Source organism: Hemibagrus wyckioides, linkage group LG29, assembly GCF_019097595.1.
Source record: "Hemibagrus wyckioides isolate EC202008001 linkage group LG29, SWU_Hwy_1.0, whole genome shotgun sequence".
Taxonomy (NCBI): domain Eukaryota; kingdom Metazoa; phylum Chordata; class Actinopteri; order Siluriformes; family Bagridae; genus Hemibagrus; species Hemibagrus wyckioides.
In genome coordinates this window covers 18805401-18827789 of record NC_080738.1, presented here as the reverse complement: position 1 = coordinate 18827789, position 22389 = coordinate 18805401, and the positions used below count along the sequence as shown (strand labels likewise).

At 37.2% G+C, this 22389-nt stretch overlaps 1 protein-coding gene and 1 long non-coding RNA gene across 3 annotated transcripts; one reads left to right on the top strand and one right to left on the bottom strand.

Annotated features, from left to right (window-relative positions):
• Nucleotides 1-472: 472 nt before the first annotated feature.
• On the top strand, nt 473-1766 carry LOC131348901 (uncharacterized). The gene is made up of 5 exons (XR_009203999.1): nt 473-582; nt 678-738; nt 833-1151; nt 1274-1388; nt 1492-1766. It is a non-coding gene; the product is annotated as an uncharacterized LOC131348901 (long non-coding RNA).
• Nucleotides 1767-16870: 15104 nt separating this feature from the next.
• Nucleotides 16871-20884, bottom strand: LOC131348961 (C-type mannose receptor 2-like). Of its 2 annotated transcripts, XM_058384218.1 has the most exons (6): nt 20811-20884; nt 20289-20335; nt 18714-19109; nt 18091-18432; nt 17603-17694; nt 16875-17404 (listed from the first exon to the last, which is right to left on the bottom strand). In XM_058384218.1, exons 2-6 carry the CDS (start codon nt 20320-20322, stop codon nt 17285-17287), a joined length of 984 nt encoding a protein of 327 aa, XP_058240201.1. In that variant the 5' UTR covers nt 20323-20335; nt 20811-20884; the 3' UTR covers nt 16875-17284. The 2 variants fall into 2 exon arrangements, with proteins under 2 accessions (XP_058240203.1, XP_058240201.1); XM_058384220.1 differs by lacking the exon at nt 18714-19109 and having other exon boundaries at nt 16871-17404; nt 20811-20863.
• Between the last annotated feature and the right edge of the window lie 1505 nt (nt 20885-22389).

Below are 22389 nucleotides of genomic sequence, written 5' to 3'. Positions count from 1 at the left end.
GACGGGGATGAAGCCAGGAGACTTGTGTAATGACATGTTTAAATTATTACCATTTGACACAACATGTACAACAATAAACCTCTTGATAATAGCCAGCTGTGGTTCTGCTACAGGGTCAATGGTGGGTTACCCTTTTGCATGTCTTGGCAAAACAGTCAGTTTTACAATTTTCAGGGTACATTTGATGTTACATGGTCAACATCGCATTTCTGTCATCCTCATCCAAGATTGTTTGCTGAAATGGAGACAGAGGCTCCACTGTACAGTTTAATGCTCTCCGAGCTCTTCCTGGTTACGTCACTTCGCATGTGACGAGCCTCGGCCAATCAGGTGCTAGGTCACGGTGACTCGGTATGTTCCTCCAATCACAGACGAGGAAACGAGACAAAGCGCAGAACCAAAACATACAAACAAAGATGTTACTCTTTCCTGGAATTCGCTTACCGTTTTCATTTTTACCTCCGCGCTTTATATTTACCTTGTTCTTTTATTTATCTCCGCTCTTTATATTTACCTCGCTGTTTACAATGACTAGCCAAGGAACTGAAGAGGAAGAGGCGGCTGCACAATCCTAAAATCGCGGTAAGTCTAAATTCTTCTAACAACATAAGCCATGCTTTCATTTGTCAGAACCAGTGTAAGTTTTGTAACAAAGCATTTTTCCTTGTATTGTGTAGGAGGCAGTCCGTCCGCTACACAACTCTGAGGAAACTGTAGGCGCTATGACCCGGAGCAGGGGTACGGATTAAAGATTTGGGCTAACATGCACTCTGTTGTTTCAGAAGCAAATAAACACGTTGTTTTAACTCTGTACTCTGTATTCCCTCCACAGATTAAACTCGCCATATAATGAGACGGTCACCTCATTTTAGTGGAGCACTGTCCATAAGCCCGGAAACGCGCGATGAAGGCCTGGATAAAAATGACTTTGTTGGAAAGTAATTTTCACTGTGTTGTTGTTGTTGTTGTTGTTGTTGTTGTTAGATTCAAGAAGCTTTATTGTCATTTCAACCACATATATCTGACGCAGTACATAGTGAAATGAAACAACGTTTCTCCAGGACCTGGTGCTACAGAAACATACAACATGGAGTTCAAACACAAGAACAACATAAAGCTAGGACCGAAAGTTCGTCCAAGCCACATAAAGTGTAAAGTGTTATTATATTTTGTTGTCACCATGTTGTTGTTCTTAATTCTGTTTTTGTTATTTATCTGTGCAGTTATGTTTGGTTGGTTGTAGTTTTTAAAAAAAACATTCATTTTTTTCTAGTTGCCTGCAAGACATACTACGAGACAGTGCATAGAAATTTCCGGAACAACCAAAGCTAGCCAATGTGGCTACAGCTAATAAGACCTCAGCCCAGAGTCACCAGAGGAGGAAGAGGGTAAGACGGATTACAAATAAATTTGTTTTACTTATTTCTGTTGCAGCAGTATAAACTGTAATGATGTACATGTTGTTTATTATATGTAACAATTGTGTTGCAGCTCTTGGAGGCGAGGCAAAGTATACTGGCTGCGGATGAAGTGGACTTCTGGAGTGGAATCACTGCTGACATGATGTCAGATGAAGAAGACGGTGCCGTTGATGGAGTCTCGGGGTGGATTGTGAGACCTCCATCAATCCACAGCCAGGAGTTCAGCAATCTGTGTGCTAAGCTGCAGACGAGACTAGAAGCCAGTTCAAAGTATGCAGCACTGCATCACTGGCGTCTGTGAACTGGGATTCCGTCTAACAGAACACCACCGCATACCTACGACCCCGAGGCAGCAAAAACACATTTGATGCCAAACGTGATGACATGACAATAATCTCTGGCTACTTTTTGTGTATTTATATTTCATATGTATATATATATATATATATATATATATATATATATATATATATATATATATATATATATATATATATATATATAAATAACAAAAGGGAAAAGGGAGGGGTTTACTCAAAATGGTATTATAATTGCCCAGACTGACCAATAGCAACACATGTCTCAGCCAATCACAGGTGATCTTTCTGTTTTGAAAATTGTCCTTTCATCCAGTAGGTACTGTAGAACATTCAAGGTGGTTTCATTCATATGCTAATTCGCCTTTCGCACCTTGGACCTCCACACACACCTCCCTCCCTATACACCCCCTGGTACGATAACGATTGTTTTTGTCACTCACGAACGGTGACTTCCCAGGTCATCAGGCATTCACGGGGACGAAAATCTGCCTTTTCATGCAGTGCACTTTACATTGATCTTGTTTACATGCGCATGTCACTTTAAATACTTGTATCTGTCATAACTAAAATAATCTCTGCTGCTACTATTATTAACTAAAATAAGCTGCTATTATTCACTGTTTTCTTACTGTCTAACACTGTCAAACACTGTCCTTTTTGCACATAGTCAGTGTTATGTGTCTTGTTTGTCTGCACTGTCTTGTCATCCTATGCACTTATGTTGTATGTTTAGTTTTTAAAAAATTGCACCTTAAGTGTAGTTTAGTTCAATGTTGTCCACATCATCTGTACCTTGTTTTGTTCTGTGTAGCACCTCTGGTCCAAGAGGAACGTTGCTTCATTTCACTGTGTACTGCATCAGCTATATATGTTGAAATGACAATGAAGCTTCTTTGAATTTGACTTTGATAAAGCAGACGGCCCGCGCCATAGGCCATTCAATGGCTGTGCTACTTAAATTAAAAGGGAGTAAGGACAGAGACAAGTCCTTTCTCCTGGACACCCTGATTTCACCTCACAAAGAGATTCTCGAAGAAATCTTTAAAAAATTGAAAAAAACCTTGGCCTATTAAACGTTATTATTTTTTACAGTTACACTCATGTTCTGAGTGTAAAACACCGCCGGAGGTGGAAGAGTGAGGATCCATTTGCAGAGTTTATTAAACAAATCCAAATCATCAGGCAGAGAGTCATCAATGGCAACAGGCACATGCAAGTCAGAACTGGGAAGACAACGAAAATCAAGCAAACAAACCAAAAACACAAAACCACCTCGGTAAATTGCTCGGTGAATTGCTAAGAACTATACTTTGCATCGCAGTGTAGCACTTATGCTGCTTAAATGTCCGAAAACCCCGGAAGTGTTCCTCGTTGGTGGCACTAAAACTCGGGCAAGGGCTCCCTCTGGCGGCCTGAAACCGGTGATGATGTTACACTGAGTAGTCCAAGTTAAATTTAGATCTGGCACTGGTTAAAAGATTACAGTTGTTTTGTATGGGTGAAGTTTTTTGATATATTTCCAGTCTTTTGACCTCTTCTTCCATTTTTCTGTTCTCAAACATTTTTTTTATGTCTGTTTGTGAAAGAGATAATGTGGCCTCTTAAAGTGGCCTCAGCTGCATCCCATTTGGTGGTGCCATTTACTGGACAACATTCATTATCCTGCCAGTACTGGGAAACAAGTGAAGTGCCATTCAGCGGCATTCAGGAAATTTATCCCTTGTAGTCTGGGCCATCTTCCAGCCACACCCACCCCCCCCAGCTCGCTCAGACCAGAAAGAAGGGCTAGTGTGGTGGCCTGTGCTCCCCATCAAAGTCTAGAAGGAGAAGGAGTCATGTCTGCGCCTGCCTGCTTGCTGTTTCAGGGCACTGGGGAGATCAGCACAAGGTTGACACCTCTTTCAGACAACCTGGCATCATGTAAACTTCTGCCAGGTGTCTCTCAGTAGGTCCTAGATACTGAAGAAAAGGGGTAACCTCCTGCGTTTCAGGGAGTGTGGGCAACAAACCACACTCCTCCAAGAGGAACTTCTTTCACTTCTGAGGAAAGGGGCAATAGATCATCTTCCCCTATCAGATTGAGCTTTTACAGCCAGTATTTTGTCGCTCACGGGTTCGGCTGTTTTCTGACCTTGTGTCCCACTCTAGGGGCACGTCATTGTTGCAAGACTCTTTCGACGGATGCCTCACTTTCATGCTGGAGATCGGTCTTGGACAGCCGCCCCAGCCAGGGTCTCTGGGAGGGCCCTCTTGTCTCATGGCACATAAATTGCCTGTTAAATGAGGGCTGTGTTTCTAGCATTGAAACACTTTTACCTCAGGGGTTACCATGTGTTACTACAGTAGTTTCCTATATCAATGGTATATCTGTGGTATTACTTTTCTCACCCAGCCCCTCTGGGCCTAGGTGCTCTGCTACAAATGTGGCTGAGGCTATGCCTGTATGCCTTTCCCCCTGGTAGGTCATGAGTGTGTCATGATTGAGTCCACCTTCTTCTAGTGATTCCTCGATGGCCCGCTTGAGTTTGGATCATAGACCTAGTCTCTTAGTTGGCATTCCTTGGTAGATTACTGTCAGGGAAGATCTCATTTCTCAGGTGCAGAGGGCAATCTTACAACCCCGGCCCGAGATGTGGAATCTTTGGGTCTGGCCCCTGAGGGGAACCAGTTCCTATAGGCAGGCCTCTCATCGGAGATAGGGGAGACTCTGTTGAATGCTAGATCTTCCTCCACTAGAAAGCTGAATGCTCTGAAGTGGAGTCTTTTCTGCCTCTAATGTAGTCAGCATCCCAGTCCCATTCAGAACAGTGCTGGATTTCTTGCAGTCTTGCCTTTTTTTGGGCCTGTTGCTCTCTACTTTGAAAGTGTACACGGCTGCCATTGCTGAGAACTTGTCCTTAGGGGGCCTCATTAGGTAGGCACCCTTTGGTCTCTCGTTATCTCGTTATCACTCTACTAGGGGTATCGCCTCATCCAGTGCCTTGGCCAGGGCCAATTTGTCCTGTGGCAGGCTGGTCCTCTCTGCACACCTTTATCAGGTCCTAGATCCTTCAGGGCTAATTGATGTTCTATTCACAGGTTGTGCATGCTCTGTCACGGCCCCTGGGACAGAAATTGACTGGCATGTGGCGGCATGGGTATTGACGTTCCCATAGTGTCAGTCATGATGCAGCATTGAGTTCCCTTGAAAGAGAACTACACCAGGTTACATATAAAACCTGGTTTCCTACGTCAGGGAATGAGACGATGCATTGCTTGCCACACCCTGGGCATCCACTCATGCTTCCTTCAGACAAGTAGAGCTATCAGGGAGCCGGGTTACATACATAACCTGGGATAGTTTTCTTTAATTGCACATAGATCCATTATGTGTCAGAATTTTTTTTATTTAATCAATTAATTTATTTTCTTTATGTTCTTCAGATTTTAATCATTCATAAAGATTGCAGATAAGGCTGTTTATATACTATATTTACATATGAAGGTTTTTATAGGCAAAAATATTAAATGTATTATATTTAAAACATTACCTTTTGGGACTGTCAGGAACAGCTGGACAGGTCCCGGCCAGGCCTGGAGAGGGTTCTTCTTCTGTGAAGCCTGCTTTATTGTTTGTATTTTGTGTCACGCCTTTCCTATTGTTCTCGTTCCTGCCATGTCACCTGCCATGTCATCGTTCCTAAGACCATGTCTTAGTTATTAGGTTCGTCTTCCCCATGCTTTTTGTTTATATTAATAAAGCAGCGCTTGTTTGAATCCCACGAATGGGTCTGTCTCCATGGCATGCAGGCCATTAACATGGGTTGATATGAGCTGTTAAGAGAGCTAGCCAAGTCTGTGTGATATTTTCACCAGTAATCTTGAGCTCCACTCCAGGCAGAGGTCAAGGCAACACAGAGGACTAGCAACACCAATAAACATATATAAATACAACACCAATACCTGTCAGCACCACTGAAATTAGCTGTGAAATAAAAATAAATAAATAAATATAAAGTAAATAAATAAATGAATACACTATTGCCTCACAGCAAGAAGGTCCTGGGTTTGAATCCCAGGTTCGAACAGGCAGGGGCCTTCCTGTGTGGAGTTTGCATGTTCTCCCCGTGCCTGTGTGGGTTTACTCCGGGAACTCCAATTTCCTCCCACAGTCCAAAAAAATGTACTGTACATTAGGTTCATTGGTAATTCTTGTCGTGGAAATCAGTTAAACAAATTTAAATAAGTTGGAGTCTTGACTAAAGTCATAGTAAGAGTAGAAAAGTTTATTAATAAAATAGACTGCGCAGGACATCTCAGACACACACACACAGTGCATCCGCGAGTGAGAGAGGTGCTTCCCCTTTCTTTCACGCTGCTTTTATGCATACACTCTTAACAGAAGTTGCATGAGTTCAAAAGTTCAAGCTATATTTGCAGGGGTCTCCTCTCAGTTCCTTACCCTGCCAACTTAGTTCCCCTTAGAAGTGACATATTGTCTTCAACGATTATAACAAGAAATACAACTGTCAGCATACTTCAACTCTTTTGCACACATATACATAACAATCTGCACGTACACAAGCCTTGTACATACATTATTACAGAATTTAAAAATTTTTCCACTACATTCTAAATTGCCCATAGGAGTGGGTGAGAGTGTGTGTGGTTGTCTGTCTATATGTGTGGCCCTGCGATGGACTGGCGACCTGCCTTTCGCCCAATGTGTGCTGGGATAGGCTCCAGCAGATCCCTGTGACCCTAATTATGAATAAAGCGGGTATAGAAAATGGATGGATGGATGAATTATTAGATTAACATACAAAAAAAATAAATTGTTTCTTTACTGAAAATATGATGCAACACAACTCAAAACACTTTCAATTTATTACCTTCATACTTTACAGTGCATTATTTCACTTTGCCTTTCATTCTTTTTTACTTTGGTCAGTCAGCTCATATATATTATTCAATCATGCTCTCAGATAATAAGACAGTATAATTATTGGATGCCAAAGGCATGTTGATAAGAATAGTTAAGGTTAAGGATTTTGACTGAACAATTGTAGCATATGAAGGGTCTTAGTCCTTTACAAGGTTTATCTGCCAAGTATCCATTTGTCCCTATTATTATACCACACAGATCTTTCCCAGGATAATTATTAGGCTCTCCAGAGTAACAATTCATAAAATCTATATTCTTCAGCAGGATGTTATTTAAGGACCAGCACCAGCTATCAACACTGTCATTCAGGAAGAAATACATTTTCATTTACATTTAAATAGATTTACTAAACAAATTGAAGGTCTCCTTTGAACTGAGAAAAGCTTCACATTCACATTTGCAACTCTTCACACAAACAAGAAACCTGTTTAACACTGGAGAAAAAATGACAAAATCATATTTAACTAATTGATTCAACATGCTGTTCTAGAGATATAATTGTTCCTAGAAGTAACCAGTACAAGTTACACAAGCATTAAAAATGCTTTTAAATTGTTTTTAAATAATTTTTAAAAGTGGTGAAACAGTAAAAGAAATTCACTATAGGGCCATCAATCTTTCTCCAAAAGCATAAGTTTCAGTGCATCACTCTGTCTGCTTACAGCTTTACATTTTTAAACAGTGTAACCTCGAGTCCATTGTAACATTGTAAGAGTTTAATAATCTGTAAAGCTAAACTACAAAATCACCTTTTTCTAAATGATAAACATTATATAATACAATTTTCTTTTTTATTTAAATTTGGCAACCTAGTTAAAATATTGGAAAAATAAACAAACAGACTTATACTACTACTATATTAGATTGTCAAAGAATTATTAAGCACATTGTATGCTGATGATTTGAATATGTTCCCAGGTGAAAACTTTTAGTACTAAGTTTTCTTCATAAACAGAGGGAAAGTTAGTCCTGCACTCCCTAATCCACACTTTGCAAATTTCACCACAATGCCATCTGCTTACTTCACCACAAAGAAAACAAATCAACAAGTAAGACAACCTTTGCCTTTTGCAGTGGTCATGATTGTTATTATCGGGTTTTAATGCATGACTAAGGCAAAACAGAATATTTCAGTAACTAAGTCAATCTAGATTTTAGCATCTTTGCTTTAGCACTTCTGTTTGTGCTACAAATGTGCTACACACCGCTCTTTGTTTAGCAGGGCTGACAAACACAGTCTCCAACTCCCAGCAATCACCAGCATTCCCATCTTCTCAGTGAACCTACTTTTGTGCATCAGTTTTTTTATTTAGTGTGTTTGTTGCCCATTATAAGCACTTATGTTTCAGTTCCTCATTGCAATTCATATGCTGTTTCTTTGATACACAACATTACTAACCTGTGTTCAGTTTGGAGTGTTTTTAGGATTTTGACTCTGATTGCCTCAGTCAACCATTTTGATCCTCTTTGAATTTGGCCTGTTTAACTAGTGTTTTTACCTGCAATTTTGGATTAACTGCTTTGTCTGTTTGCATGTTCCTTTTATTTAATATGTTTCTATTATTTATACTTTTGATTGGCCATAATTTTGTGACTGATTCTGTTTTGCGCAATGCCGTGTGACTCACTTTTGCCAGTGCCAACCTTTTGTAATTTTTTGCAATCCTTGTTTAATTTTGTTAATAAATACATGCCCTGCATTTGCATCCAGCCCCTGTGAGTCAAACTCATCACAGTGGTCCAAGTTAGTATTCAAGTTAAGATTATTTATTTAATTATTTATCCATATTTGTTTGTTTGTTTCTTCATTGGTGGGTTTTTTTAAGACCCACTTACATCAATAAATGGCTCCAGAATCCCACTGGGACCTACTTGGAGGTGTTTTCCTTTTTTTAAAAAAATAGCAAAGTGCACAAAGTTTATTAATGGGTTCTATCACATATATCTATTATATGAAAATGAGTTACTACTACTTTAAAGATTAAGTGTTGTAGGATAAACATAGGATAAATATTTCAGCATTTTGATGCTATAGTTTCTTGTTGTTTCTTATGGAAGATGTTTCCATCTGGCTGCACCCTCCAGGTCACTGTGGCATTCTCCATCACGAGATGTTCTTTCAGTATTTGCTTTATCTAAAGAGCAGAATCACTTTTACTCAATCAACAATTAATAAAAGGAATACAAGCACAAATTTTCCAAAATGTTTAACATTAGTAAAACATTTGTTCAGGTAAGCGGTGAAAAATGTTAAATGTGTCATTGTGCACTAAATTTTACAAACATTTAGAGACATCCTGTAACTCACCTGCTGTAAAATAAATGACTGCCATCAGACTTCACCTGCAGTCTTACTGTCTGAGTCCTCACACAGTCACAGTTCTTTCTTTCTTTCTTATTCAACTATGTTTATTCTGTAAATGAACTGATAGCAAGTTAAGTCTTCCTTAATTGCACATGGATCCATTAAGTGTCTGAAATTTTGTTCATGTAATCAGTTAATTCATGGTCTTTATGTTCTTTGAATTTTAATCCTTCATAAGGATTGCAGATAACACTGTTCATATACTGTATTTTAGGATGAAGGTGTGTATAAGCAAAAATATAAAATGTATTTTCATTAAAACATTAGCTTTTGGGATTGTACATTTAAATGCGACTGTAAACACATGATTGATATTTAGTATAAATTAAGTGTTATAGTGTAACTTAAGCTTAGTTATAAGCAGGCAAGGAAAAAAGACTTACGAGTGTGACAGACGAAATGGTCTGATGGTTCATCAACGAACAGTCCATTAAAGATTCCTGCACAGTACTCATTGCCCCATTTATTATTGGGTTGTCCTGGGTACCACTGCAGGTTTGAAGCATTGGCCCCCTCTAACCATTTTCAACACAATTCAAATAAAAAAAAAAAAAAAATCATTGTCATTTTTATCATTTATAAGGGGATACCTGAGGTGCTTTATTTACATCAGGGGTGTCCAATCTTATCCTCAAAGGGCCGGTGTTTGTGCAGGTTTTCATTCCAACTGAGCAGAAGCCACACCTGAGTCTACTGAAAGCCAAGATATACTGATTAGCCAGTTAGAATCAGGTGTAGCTTCTGCTCAGTTGGAATGAAAACCTACACCCACACCAGCCCTTTGAGGATAAGATTGGACACCCCTGATTTATAGTATAAAGTCACAGGAGTAGGCAAAGTCAATCCTGGAGAGCCGCTGTCCTGTAGATTTTAGCTTCAACCCTAAGACGAAGAACAGAAAACAAAATAAAACATAACTGTCTATAGCCTTAGTGTTCCTGAAGACCTTGATTAGCTTGTTCAGGTGTGCTTGATTAAGGTTGGAGCTAAACTCTGTAGGACAGTGGCCTTCCAGGACCGATATTACCTGTCTTGGTCATTATTTTTGTGTTGCATTAACATGCATGCAATGCAAAGAATTGTTTAATACTATACATGGTATTAGAATTTTTAATAATGTTCTTTTCAATTTCACATCACTGATTTGACAACAATTATTGTATCAGTGAGTAAAGTGTGTACACTTTTATATTATTATTTAAAAAAAAAAATAGCATGATAGCGTGATGAATAGCATGGATCGTGAGATGATGGGAAAGGGGTCCCCCATACACTGTCTTTGCATAGGGCCCAAGAATTGGGGCTACACCCCTGTTTGATCCACATGATTTGGCACAGGTTTTATGCCGGATACCCTTCCTGTCGCAAACCTCCCATTTTTATCTGGGCTTGAGGCCAGCACTGAGAGTCAACTAATCACCCTGGGCCACGGCAATGAGAGCGTGGGATCCTGCCCCTGGACCACCAGGACACCCTATATAAAAACTTACTCATCAAGAAAAAAAATACAAGGTTAAAAGGAGCATCTTGGAGATCACTGGGAGCTGCTTGCCTGCAAAAACTTAGGTAGTTGAATTTGTCTGTGCACAGAATGGATTTTTTTTGGATGCCTTCTTAATCTTTTCTTTTTTTGTTTTTGGTGTCATCCCCAATAAATATATTGATATATATATATATTTTTTTTTATTATATAGTAATAAAGTCATGGTGGCACAGTTTGTATCATTGCCACCTCACAGCTTCAGGGTCCCTGATTTGAGATCAGGTTACTGTCTGTGTGGATGTTTACATGTTCACACAATGTTTCCTCCACATTCTCCAGCTTCCTCACACTATCCAAAAACATGCAGGTAGTCACACTGGCTATGCTAATGAACTGGCATCCCAACTATAGGTGAATTCTCATACCATGAGAGATATAAGAGGATGTGCAGAACAAAAGGATATGCAAAATAGGTAGATGTGCTAATGTTCTTGGGCACAGTGGAAAAAAGGTGCTTCAAGTCTCTACTTCCAAGTATTTTACTGTCACTGGATATTAAAACACACCAATTCAAGATTCTAGATTAAATTTCATCACAGTGGGAACTGCTGTGTTTTTGTGTTCCCGAAAAACATGCTACCTAAAACAGCTCAATATTCAGGTAACCCCATTTCTACCAGTAACAGTTAGTTTTCATGTTTTTGAGAGGTGAGAAGAAACCTGGAGTCCTCAAAGGAAACCTACGTGAACACAGTGATAACACCTGAATCTCCACAAAGACAGTAAACTGACCCCTGGATCGACCAAAGAACCTTGGAGTTGTGACGCTAGGCACTGTTCCCCCAGGCTGCTACCAGGAGATGTTTTTTTAAAATACTTAAAAGACTAACACAATTATATATGATTCAGAAGGTGGTGCACTGTAAATATGTCCCTGTGTGTGTATCCATTAAACATTTTGTTTAAATAAATGAGAAATACACTCACCAGTGAAATAAAGAAGAAAAAGATGAACATGAATCTGGAGTAAAAAAGATTTTAAAAGGCTTAACAAAGATAACAAGTTGTGTAAATTTACACAAACAATTTTATTAAACAATATAAAACAATATTTATCACTCATAGAGGAAAGATTAATACTAACATAATCTATGTAATTAGACATAGATAATTACATTTTAATTCATCTGTCCAAATCTTGCTGTCAAGCACCTCAAGGTGTCCTGAAGTGCGTTCATGAGATAAAAGCTATATATCAGCTGACAGTACGTGGTCATAAACATCTGGACATCCCACCTAATGATTGCCTTTGAGTTAGCCCATTGCTAACAGGTCCATAAAATCATTGGTAATTATCAGTCAGCAGAGATGGTGTTAATTGCAATTTGGAATTATAAACAGGCAAGGGTCAGGCAATCTACAAGCATTACATTTCAGTATTGATGTGGCAGCAGTAGGCTCTGTCACTGTAAGCCACCTCTGCTTACAGTGCAATTCATGACATTTCTGTCCTGCTGTAAATGCTATTGTTTAAGTGTCTTTAGAGTGACAAAATTTCAGATTCATAATTTCAGTGACAGCAGCACTGAATACCATACAACACTGCAGCTCATTCAAAACCACTAGAATTTAGTCACACATTAAACAGACTTCAGTCATTTATCAAAACAATGACACTTAGCCGTACAATCTTTCATGGCTTTCAAACAAAATAATTATAATACACCTGTTCCTTTTTAATACTACCTCCATATGTTTAAACCTACAAAAAGACTTTTTATTGAACAGGAGAAAGAACTGTTAGACCATAACCAAACAACTACATCTAATGAGATTGTATTCAATTTGATCACCTGACATCAAAACATACCTTAACTCTGAAAATTTTTTTCTGATTTTTTGAATCTGAGCTCTCCTACAGGTCTTCACTGCTTAAATAGCTAAACTGATTCTTTTGCTCCATTTTGTACACAAATCAGTGCTCGTCATGAGCCAAACAAATTATGAGAATTTACATCACAGCAGATAGAAAGGGATTTCCATTTTCTTTTCCTTCTCTTAAAAAAGGTTAATGACCTTTTTTTTTTTCCAAGACCAAAGTGCCAAATGCACCAACCAGTCATCCTTAAAATTTAGGCAGAAAGAAAAGAAAAGAAAAGAAAAGAAAGAAAGAAAGAAAGAAAGAAAGAAAGAAAGAAAGAAAGAAAGAAAGAAAGAAAGAAAGAAAGAAATTCTGGATAATTGGACACATGCATAATGCTATCTTTGATGCTTTTGTAAATGACCATTTGGGAAGTGAGAGAAAGTCATAGATGAACTGCATTGTGGGAGTGTAATAATGTAAACTAAAAACAATAGGAAATAATGCAGGAAAATAAAAAAATCTTCCTACATTTGCTCCTTTTTGGTTTAATGCCTCATATGTATGTAAACGAGTTTATCAAACATGTAAAACACACTCATCATAACTGCTGTGGAGTTAAATTCTGACTATGAATAAGATGTGAGTGTCATTAATTAAACAAGACCAAATGATAACCAAACTACATTTAACACAGATGAGCAATGAAACAATTCTTTCACATGTGATCCTTTTCTGCTCATTAATGTCACCAATAAGAGTCAAAAAGGTAAAAAAAATAAATAAATAAAATAAATAAAATAAAACTGTGATTTACTCTACTAATGCCACAAAGGTAATGCCACTTTATACCTTTTAGATGGTTTGCTTTTTTCAGCACCTGTTGAAAGTGTCCATAATTTTTTGACTGATTTTGCATCTGGCCGCACACTCCATGTCACTGTGGCATTCTCCATCATGAGATGTTCTTTCTGTTTCTTCTTTATCTGAGGCGCAGAACCACATATACTTACTCAATCAGAAAAGAGAAATAATTTAAAATAAAAAAAGGACAATTAATAAAAGGTAAACAAGCACAAATTGACAAAAATGCTTAAGAGTAATATTTGTGCAGGTGAGCACACAAATAAATATACTGAAGAGTTTTGCTATTCAATTACTGTCTCTATGTGGTTCTTTGGCAAAAAGCTTCCCTGATATCAGTAGAGACAGGGGTGAAAGCTTGACTCAGGTTTCTTCTCTGAGTGAACCCAACAAATTCTAACACTTACTGAAGGCAAACCTGAGGATAAAATGCCCAAAGATCAAGCAAGAACTGAATGAATACAGTTGCAGTGAAGGTCTGGCAGAGCATCCGCAGTAAAGCAACCCAGTGTCTGGTCATGTCTGTGTTTCCCACATACTTTGTATTGATCTTTTTGGACTTGACTGATGGTAGTCCACAGTTTTCATTAGCCACCTCACATCAAAATCCTTATTGCTTTCTAAGAATCACAAGTATGATGTCAATTTGGTTCAAGTAAAGACACAATCCGAGATGACATTTCACTAAGTGCCCTCAGTTCGGGGCTTATCTTAGTTTTATGAAAAGAAATCTTAGTACTCAACTCAATAGATAGACTAAATTTATTTCTCACACAAATTTAAATAGAACCAAGGGAAAATGCAAATAGATTTTGTAAAATCTAAACAAAGAAAATATTGTACGTCTGACAGTATTTAGACATCATACATCATTGATGTAATATAATGATATGTTAGTTTGTTGAAAAATATATTACCTGTAGAACAGCAGAAAAAATGGCACAGGAAAAAATAAATTTTCATTTACATTTAAATAGATTTACTTAACAAATTCTCCTTTGAAGTGAGAGAAGCTTCATATTCACATTTGCAACTCTTCACACAAACAAGAAACCTGTTTAACACTGGAGAAAAATTGACAAAATCATATTTAACTGATTGATTCAACATGCTGTTCTAGAGACAAAATTGTTCCTAGAAGTAACCAGTAGAAGTTACACAAGCATTAAAAATGCTTTTAAAAAGTTTTTAAAAGTGAAGAAAATTAAATTCACTATAGGGAAATCATTCTCCCATAGCATAGGTTTCACTACATCATTCCTTCTGCTTACAGCTTTACTGTAGCCCTCAACCAGAACACCTCGAACCTGGACTTTCTGGACTTACCCCCACACGACATGACATTCTACCTCAGCTGACTGTCGCACACGCAATAATTGCACCACTTTGCATACTCTGCACTACTCTGCACACACGACAACCACACTCACTCTACATCTTTCTGTACATCTTTGTGTGCACACTGCACCGTCACTTTACTCCCTGATAGTCCTGTTCAATTGGACATTTATATTTGCCTTATATATACTGTATAATATACACTATATTGCCAAAAGTATTCGCTCACCTGCCTTGACTCGCATATGAACTTAAGTGACATCCCATTCCTAATCCATAGGGTTCAATATGACGTCAGTCCACCCTTTGCAGCTATAACAGCTTCAACTCTTCTGGGAAGGCTGTCCACAAGGTTTAGGAGTGTGTTTATGGGAATTTTTGACCATTCTTCCAGAAGCGCATTTGTGAGGTCACACACTGATGTTGGACGAGAAGGCCTGGCTCTCAGTCTCCACTCTAATTCATCCCAAAGGTGTTCTATCGGGTTGAGGTCAGGACTCTGTGCAGGCCAGTCAAGTTCATCCACACCAGACTCTGTCATCCATGTCTTTATGGACCTTGCTTTGTGCACTGGTGCACAGTCATGTTGGAAGAGGAAGGGGCCAGCTCCAAACTGTTCCCACAAAGTTGGGAGCATGGAATTGTCCAAAATGTCTTGGTATGCTGAAGCATTCAGAGTTCCTTTCACTGGAACTAAGGGGCCAAGCCCAGCTCCTGAAAAACAACCCCACACCATAATCCCCCTCCACCAAACTTTACACTTGGCACAATGCAGTCAGACAAGTACCGTTCTCCTGGCAACCGCCAAACCCAGACTCGTCCATCAGATTGCCAGATGGAGAAGCGCGATTCGTCACTCCAGAGAACGCGTCTCCACTGCTCTAGAGTCCAGTGGTGGCGTGCTTTACACCACTGCATCCGACGCTTTGCATTGCACTTGGTGATGTATGGCTTGGATGCAGCTGCTCGGCCATGGAAACCCATTCCATGAAGCTCTCTGCACACTGTTCTTGAGCTAATCTGAAGGCCACATGAAGTTTGGAGGTCTGTAGCGATTGACTCTGCAGAAAGTTGGCGACCTCTTCGCACTATGCGCCTCAGCATCCGCTGACCCCGCTCCGTCAGTTTACGTGGCCTACCACTTCGTGGCCGAGTTGCTGTTGTTCCCAAACACTTCCACGTTCTTATAATACAGCTGACAGTTGACTGTGGAATATTTAGGAGCGAGGAAATTTCACGACTGGATTTGTTGCACAGGCGGCATCCTATCACAGTTCCACGCTGGAATTCACTGAGCTCCTGAGAGCGACCCATTCTTTCACAAATGTTTGTAAAAACAGTCTGCATGCCTAGGTGCTTGATTTTATACACCTGTGGCCATGGAAGTGATTGGAACACCTGATTCTGATTATTTGGATGGGTGAGCGAATACTTTTGGCAATATAGTGTATATTTATCTTACATATGCACACTGTACTGTACATACTGTATTTATTTATTGTCATACCATTCAAATTTGTCCATCTACATATATGTATATATTGTATCTTTCTATATATATTATATATATATATATATATATATATATTATTTATTTATATATACTATATATTATACTATATTATATTTACTGTTTATATTTATATTTATATACATATATATATATATATATATATATATATATATATATATATATATATATACACATATTTGCATATGCATATTTGATAACTATTGGTTTTTCACAATTATTTTGTCTTTAATTTCTACCTTTAATAATACCTATTTTTCTCTATATATTTTAACTATATCCCTTTATTTTTCATGTCCACACACTTTAATTTTTACTATTTTCTTTCTTCAAATGTAGGACAGTTGTAAAAAGCATTTCACTATATGTCATACTGTGTATGATTTCATATGTGATGAATAAAATTTGAATTTGAATTTTACTGTCATGGATGCACTGGCCATAGCCACAGTACCAACCATCCAACCATGCCCCCAAGGCTCAAGAATGGATCCCACTGGGATCTTTTCATTTTTAAAAAGAGAGAGGAAAATTACATATTATATATAATCACAGAATTCACAGAAAGTGATAATTATTTACTGTGAGCCAGAAAAAGAGAAACATCCATCTGTTAGTATTGGCAGAAATCAAAGTAACAGAAATATAATAAATTGAGTGTGTTTTAAAATAAATGGTCATCATGAAATAATAGTAGTGAACCAAAACAAGCATAATGCACAATGTCTGAAGATACAGAAAATAGAAACAAATGATAATATAAAGTCAGTGCTACCTTGTAAAACAAATAAACAAAAAAAAAAAAACAATAATCTTCCTAAGCACATATATGAATTTTCAAAGTGCACAAAGTTTATTAATGGGCTCTGTCACATTTTCTATCTTCTATATGAAAATGATTTACTAAGCCTACTACTTTAAATTTTAAGTGTTGTAGGATAAATATTTCAGCAGTTTGATGCTACATTTCCTTTTCCCACATGGGAACTTCCATAAAAATAAACAAGTCAGTGTTAGTCAGTTAAAAGAAATTACAATAATCATGCTAAGCACATATATGAATTTTCAAAGTACACAAAGTTTATTAATGGGTTCTATCACATATATCTATTATATGAAAATGAGTTACTACTACTTTAAAGATTAAGTGTTGTAGGATAAATATAGGATAAATATTTCAGCATTTTGATGCTATAGTTTCTTGTTTTTTCTTATGGAAGATGTTTCCATCTGGCTGCACCCTCCAGGTCACTGTGGCATTCTCCATCACGAGATGTTCTTTCAGTGTCTGCTTTATCTGAAGAGCAGAATCACTTTTACTTACTCAATCCAAAAAGAGAAATAATTTACAATAACAAGGACAATTAATAAAAGGAAAACAAGCACAAAATGCTTAAGATTAATAAGACATTTGTTCAGGTGAGTGGTGAAAAAATGTTAACTGTGGCATTGCGCAATAAATTTTATAAACTTTTAGAGACATCCTGTAACTCACCTGATCTAAAATAAATGACTGCACAGCAGGATCAAACACACGGACATCAGACTTCACCTGCAGTTTCACTGTCTGACTCCTCACTGGAGAAACTGGAACAAACACAGTCATTTCTTTCTCTCTCTCTCTCTCTCTCTATTATGTTTATTCTGTAAAAGAACTTATGAAAACCAGTTAAGTTTTCCTTAATTGCACATAGAGCCATTAAGTGTCAAAAAATTTTGTTTATGTAATCAGTTAATTCATAGTCTTTACTTAAATTTTAATCCTTCATATGGGTTGCAGATAAGGCTGTTTATATACTGTATTTTAGGTTGAAGGTGTGTATAAGCAAAAAAAAATAAAATGTATCATCATTATAACATTAGCTTTTGGGACTTACTGTACATTTAAATGTGACTGTAAACACATGATTGATGTTTAGTATAAATTTAGTGTGAAACTGTTACTAAAGCTTAGTTATAAGCAGGCAAGGAAAAAAGACTTACTGGTGTCACAGATGAAATAGCGCAAGGTGGCGCATGGTTCATCGAAGAACAGTCCATTAAAGATTCCTGCACAGTACTCATTGCCCCAATTATTACTGGGTTGTCCTGGGTACCACTTCACTTTTGAAGCATTGGCCCCCTCTAACCACTTCCAACTGTCTCTGGATAACCCAAACCAGGAATCACCCTGGATATTAGACACCCGCATTAACATGGCTTGATCTGAGCTGTTAAGAGAGCTGGCCAAGTCTGTGTGATATTTTCGGCAGTAATCTTGAGCTCCACTCCAGGACAACAGAGGACTGGCAACACCGATAAATCTGTCAGCACCACTGAAATTAGCTGTGAAATAAATAAAATGTTAAAAATAGGAATTATTAGATATTGAAATACAACAAATAATGTCTCTGTACTGAAAATATGATGCAACACAACTCAAAAGACTTTCAATTTATTACATTTGTGTACTTTTTGTACAGTGCACTATTTCACATTCATTTGCTTTTTTTTGCTTTGTTCAGTCAACTCATATTTACTATCCAATCATGCACTCAGATAATAAGACAGTATAATTTATTGGCTGTCAAAGGTATGTATAGCTAAGGTTAAGGATTTTGACTCACCATTGTAGCATATGAAGGGTCTTAGTCCTGTACAAGGTTTATCTGCCCAGTATCCATTTGTCCCTATTATTATACCACACAGTTCTTTCCCAGCATAATTATTAGGCTCTCCCGGGGACCAATTCATAAAATTGATTTTCTTCAGCAGGATGTTATTCAAGGACCAGTACCAGCTATCAACAGTGTCGTACAATCCTACCCAGGCAGGATCTACCAGTCCTTTCCTTGTTAATTCTTTCTTTAGCTGTAAATAATCTGCATCACTTACGATTGTTGCCAGGTCAGTGTACATCATCCTGCAATAATTCTGTGCATCAGGCCACGACTTTTTTGTCATAATCACGTAATAATTGTGTGAAATTGTTTGCAGGGTGGATACGATGACTGGAACAAGACCTGTTGGTGATACTTTGTTCTAGGATTACAGAATACACTTTTAATACAATACATCAGGCACTGGTAGAACTTTGACAAAAGCTCTGCTGATAAAGAGTCCAACTATCCAATCTTTTTTATCAGCTTGGTGATGTAATACTCTTTGTAATGCACCCAAGAAAATGAAAATAGTGAGGGCAATAAAAGAAATAGTGTAGGAGTACAGATGGCTTGCTCCAGCCCTTAGCTAGTTTTAATAATACTGAATATTTCCCCTGCATGTGATTTACCATCTAACTCTTTGCCACATATGGAGAAGTGGAGGCACAAATGGCATGGTGCTGGCATACATAGTCTCTTATGAATGAAGACATTTGGCACACCTAGTAGACTTATCCACATAAAAACTTACATATCAATAAAACAATACATAAAAACGAATATTTATTCCAGGTTAAAGGAGCATTTTGGAGATATTACCAGCTGTATCACCGGGAGCTGCAAAAACCAAGGTAATTATATGTGTCTGTGCACAGAATGGATTTTTTTTTGGATGCCTACTAAATCTTTTATTTTATTTTATTATTTTTTAAAATGTTTCTTGTGTCATCCCTAATAAATATACTAATCTCAAAATTTGATTTTATATTAATGAAGTCATGGTGTATCATTGCCACCTCACAACTTTGAGTTCAGGTTACTGTCTGTCTGGAAGTTTGCATTTTTAGACAATATTTCCTCCACATTCTCCAGCTTCCTCACTCTGTCCAAAAACATGCAGGTAGTCACACTGGCTATGCTAATGAACTTTCATCCTAACCATGGATGAATTCTCCCACTATTAAAGACATAAGAGTATGTGCAGAACAAAAGGACATGCAAAACAGGCAGATGTGCTTATGTTCTTTGCACAATGCAAAAAAAAGTGCTTCATCTCTATATGTATACTATAAGTATTTTACTGGCAAATGTTCAGTTATTGGATAATAAAACAAACAAATTGTGGATTAAATTTCATCACACCACTGGATCAACCAAAGAACGCTAGGCACTGTTCCCCCAGGCTGCTCCCTGATGGACTTTAAAATGTTTTTATAAATACATTTTTAAAAAGACTAATGCAATTATATTTGAATCACAAGGTGGTTCACTGTAAATATGTCCATGTGTGTGTCCTAGTTTGTGTAGAAATACACTCACCAGTGAAATAAAGAAGAAAAAGGTTCTGCTTCATGACGAATATGACTCTGGAGTAAAAAAGATTTTAAAAGACTTAAAGATACCAAGCTGCTCAAGTTACTTAAACATGATGCTGTCACTGTAAGCCATCTCTGCCACAAGACAATTCATGACATTTGTGTCCTGCTGTAAATGCTATTATTGTTAAGTGTCTTTAGGGTGACAACACTTCAGCTTCATAATTTCAGTGACAGCAGCACTAAATACCATACAACACTGCAGCACATTCAAAACCACTAGAATTTAGTCACACATTAAACAGACTTCAGTCATTTATCAAAACAATGACACTTAGCCACACAAATCTTCCATGGCTTTCAAACAAAATAATTATAATACACCTGTTCATTTTTAAAACTACATCTGTATGTTTAAACCTACAAAAAGACATTTTAATTAAACAGGAGAAAGAACTGTTAGACCATAACCAAACAACTACATCTAAATGATAATGCTAATTAATCACCTGACATCAAAACATACCTTAATGTTAATATCTGAGGTTGTTTTTAGATCCTGAGCTCTCCTGCAGGTCTTCACTGCTTAAATAGCTAAACCAATTCTTTTGCTCCATCATTCTCTCATATACACAAATTAGTGCTCGTCTTAAGACAAACAAATGATAAGAATTTACATCACAGCTGACAGGAAGGGATTTCCATTTTGACTTTTCTTTCTTTTAAAAAAGGATAATGACCTAATGATATGAAAGTACCAACCAATCATCCTTAAAATGTAGGTTCAAACCAAGAAACCAAAAAATAAATAAATAAATAAATAAATAAATAAATAAATAAATAAATAAATAAATAAATAAATAAGGAGCAGAATATTGGATAGTTGGACACATGCATGATGTTATTTTGGATGCTGTAGTAAATGAGCATTTGGGCAGTGAGAGAAAGTCATAGATGAATTGCTTTTTGGGATTGAAATAATTTGGATTAATCCCTCATATGTATGTAAACAAGTTTATCAAACATGTACTGTAAAAAACACTCAACATAACTACTGTGGAGTTAAATTCTGACTATGAATAAGATGCTAGTGTCCTTATTTAATGAGCAATGAAACAATTCTTTTATATGTGATCCTTTTCTCCTCACAAATGTCACCAAAAAGAGTCAAGAAGTAAAGAAAAACCACATATAAATGTGACTTACTCTACTTATGCCACAAAGATAATGTACTTCTCTCCATTTCATCATACCTTTTAGATGGTTTGCTCTTTTCAGCACTTGTTGAGAAACCTGAAAGTGCTCTGGTTATAGGATACTTAAGGCAGATGACTTTATCTAGGCCTAATTTAATACACATTCATGGAAAAATTATATTAAATGTAGTAAAATGCAAGTCAGTGATTCAGTTCACTGCTGTTTAGGCCAGGAGAGAAGGCCTTGCTGGTCCTGACAGTCCGCCACTGTGTGGTTTGCACCACTAAAATATAAATCTCCCAGTCTTAGTCTCATCACACATTTTTATCAGAAACTGACACTGGTACAACTTTAAATTAATGTTCAGTAATATAACATATCTATTCAAATGAATTAAATACATATGAAATTACAATTGCTTCAGGGTTTTGTTAGTGCTATTTAGCATCACATTTACATTTCTGGCATTTGGCAGACCCCTTATCCAGGGCAACGTACAAAGTGCTTTAAAGTCGATCAATTAATACATCAACATTGGTTCAATATATCACAGACATAGAATATCATCAAACTGAAAATTGTATTGGGAGGAAATATAGTACTATTTTTATTTAAATGCATAAAACAAAGAAAGAAAATAAGAGCTAGTTTATGTGCTTCAGAAAGAGGTAGGTATTGAGCCATCATTTGAAGACAGCCAGTTACACAGTTGTTCAGACATCTAGGGGAGGTTCATTCCACCACCTTGTTGCCAGAATAGAGAACAGTCTAGATGTACACACATGGACAAAATTGTTGGGGTACCAACAATTTTGTCCTTCCAATTCCTTCCATTAAAGAAATAAAAACCCAGAATGGTCACTGAAATGACCTGAAACTGACAAAAGTAATAATAAATAAAAAAATTA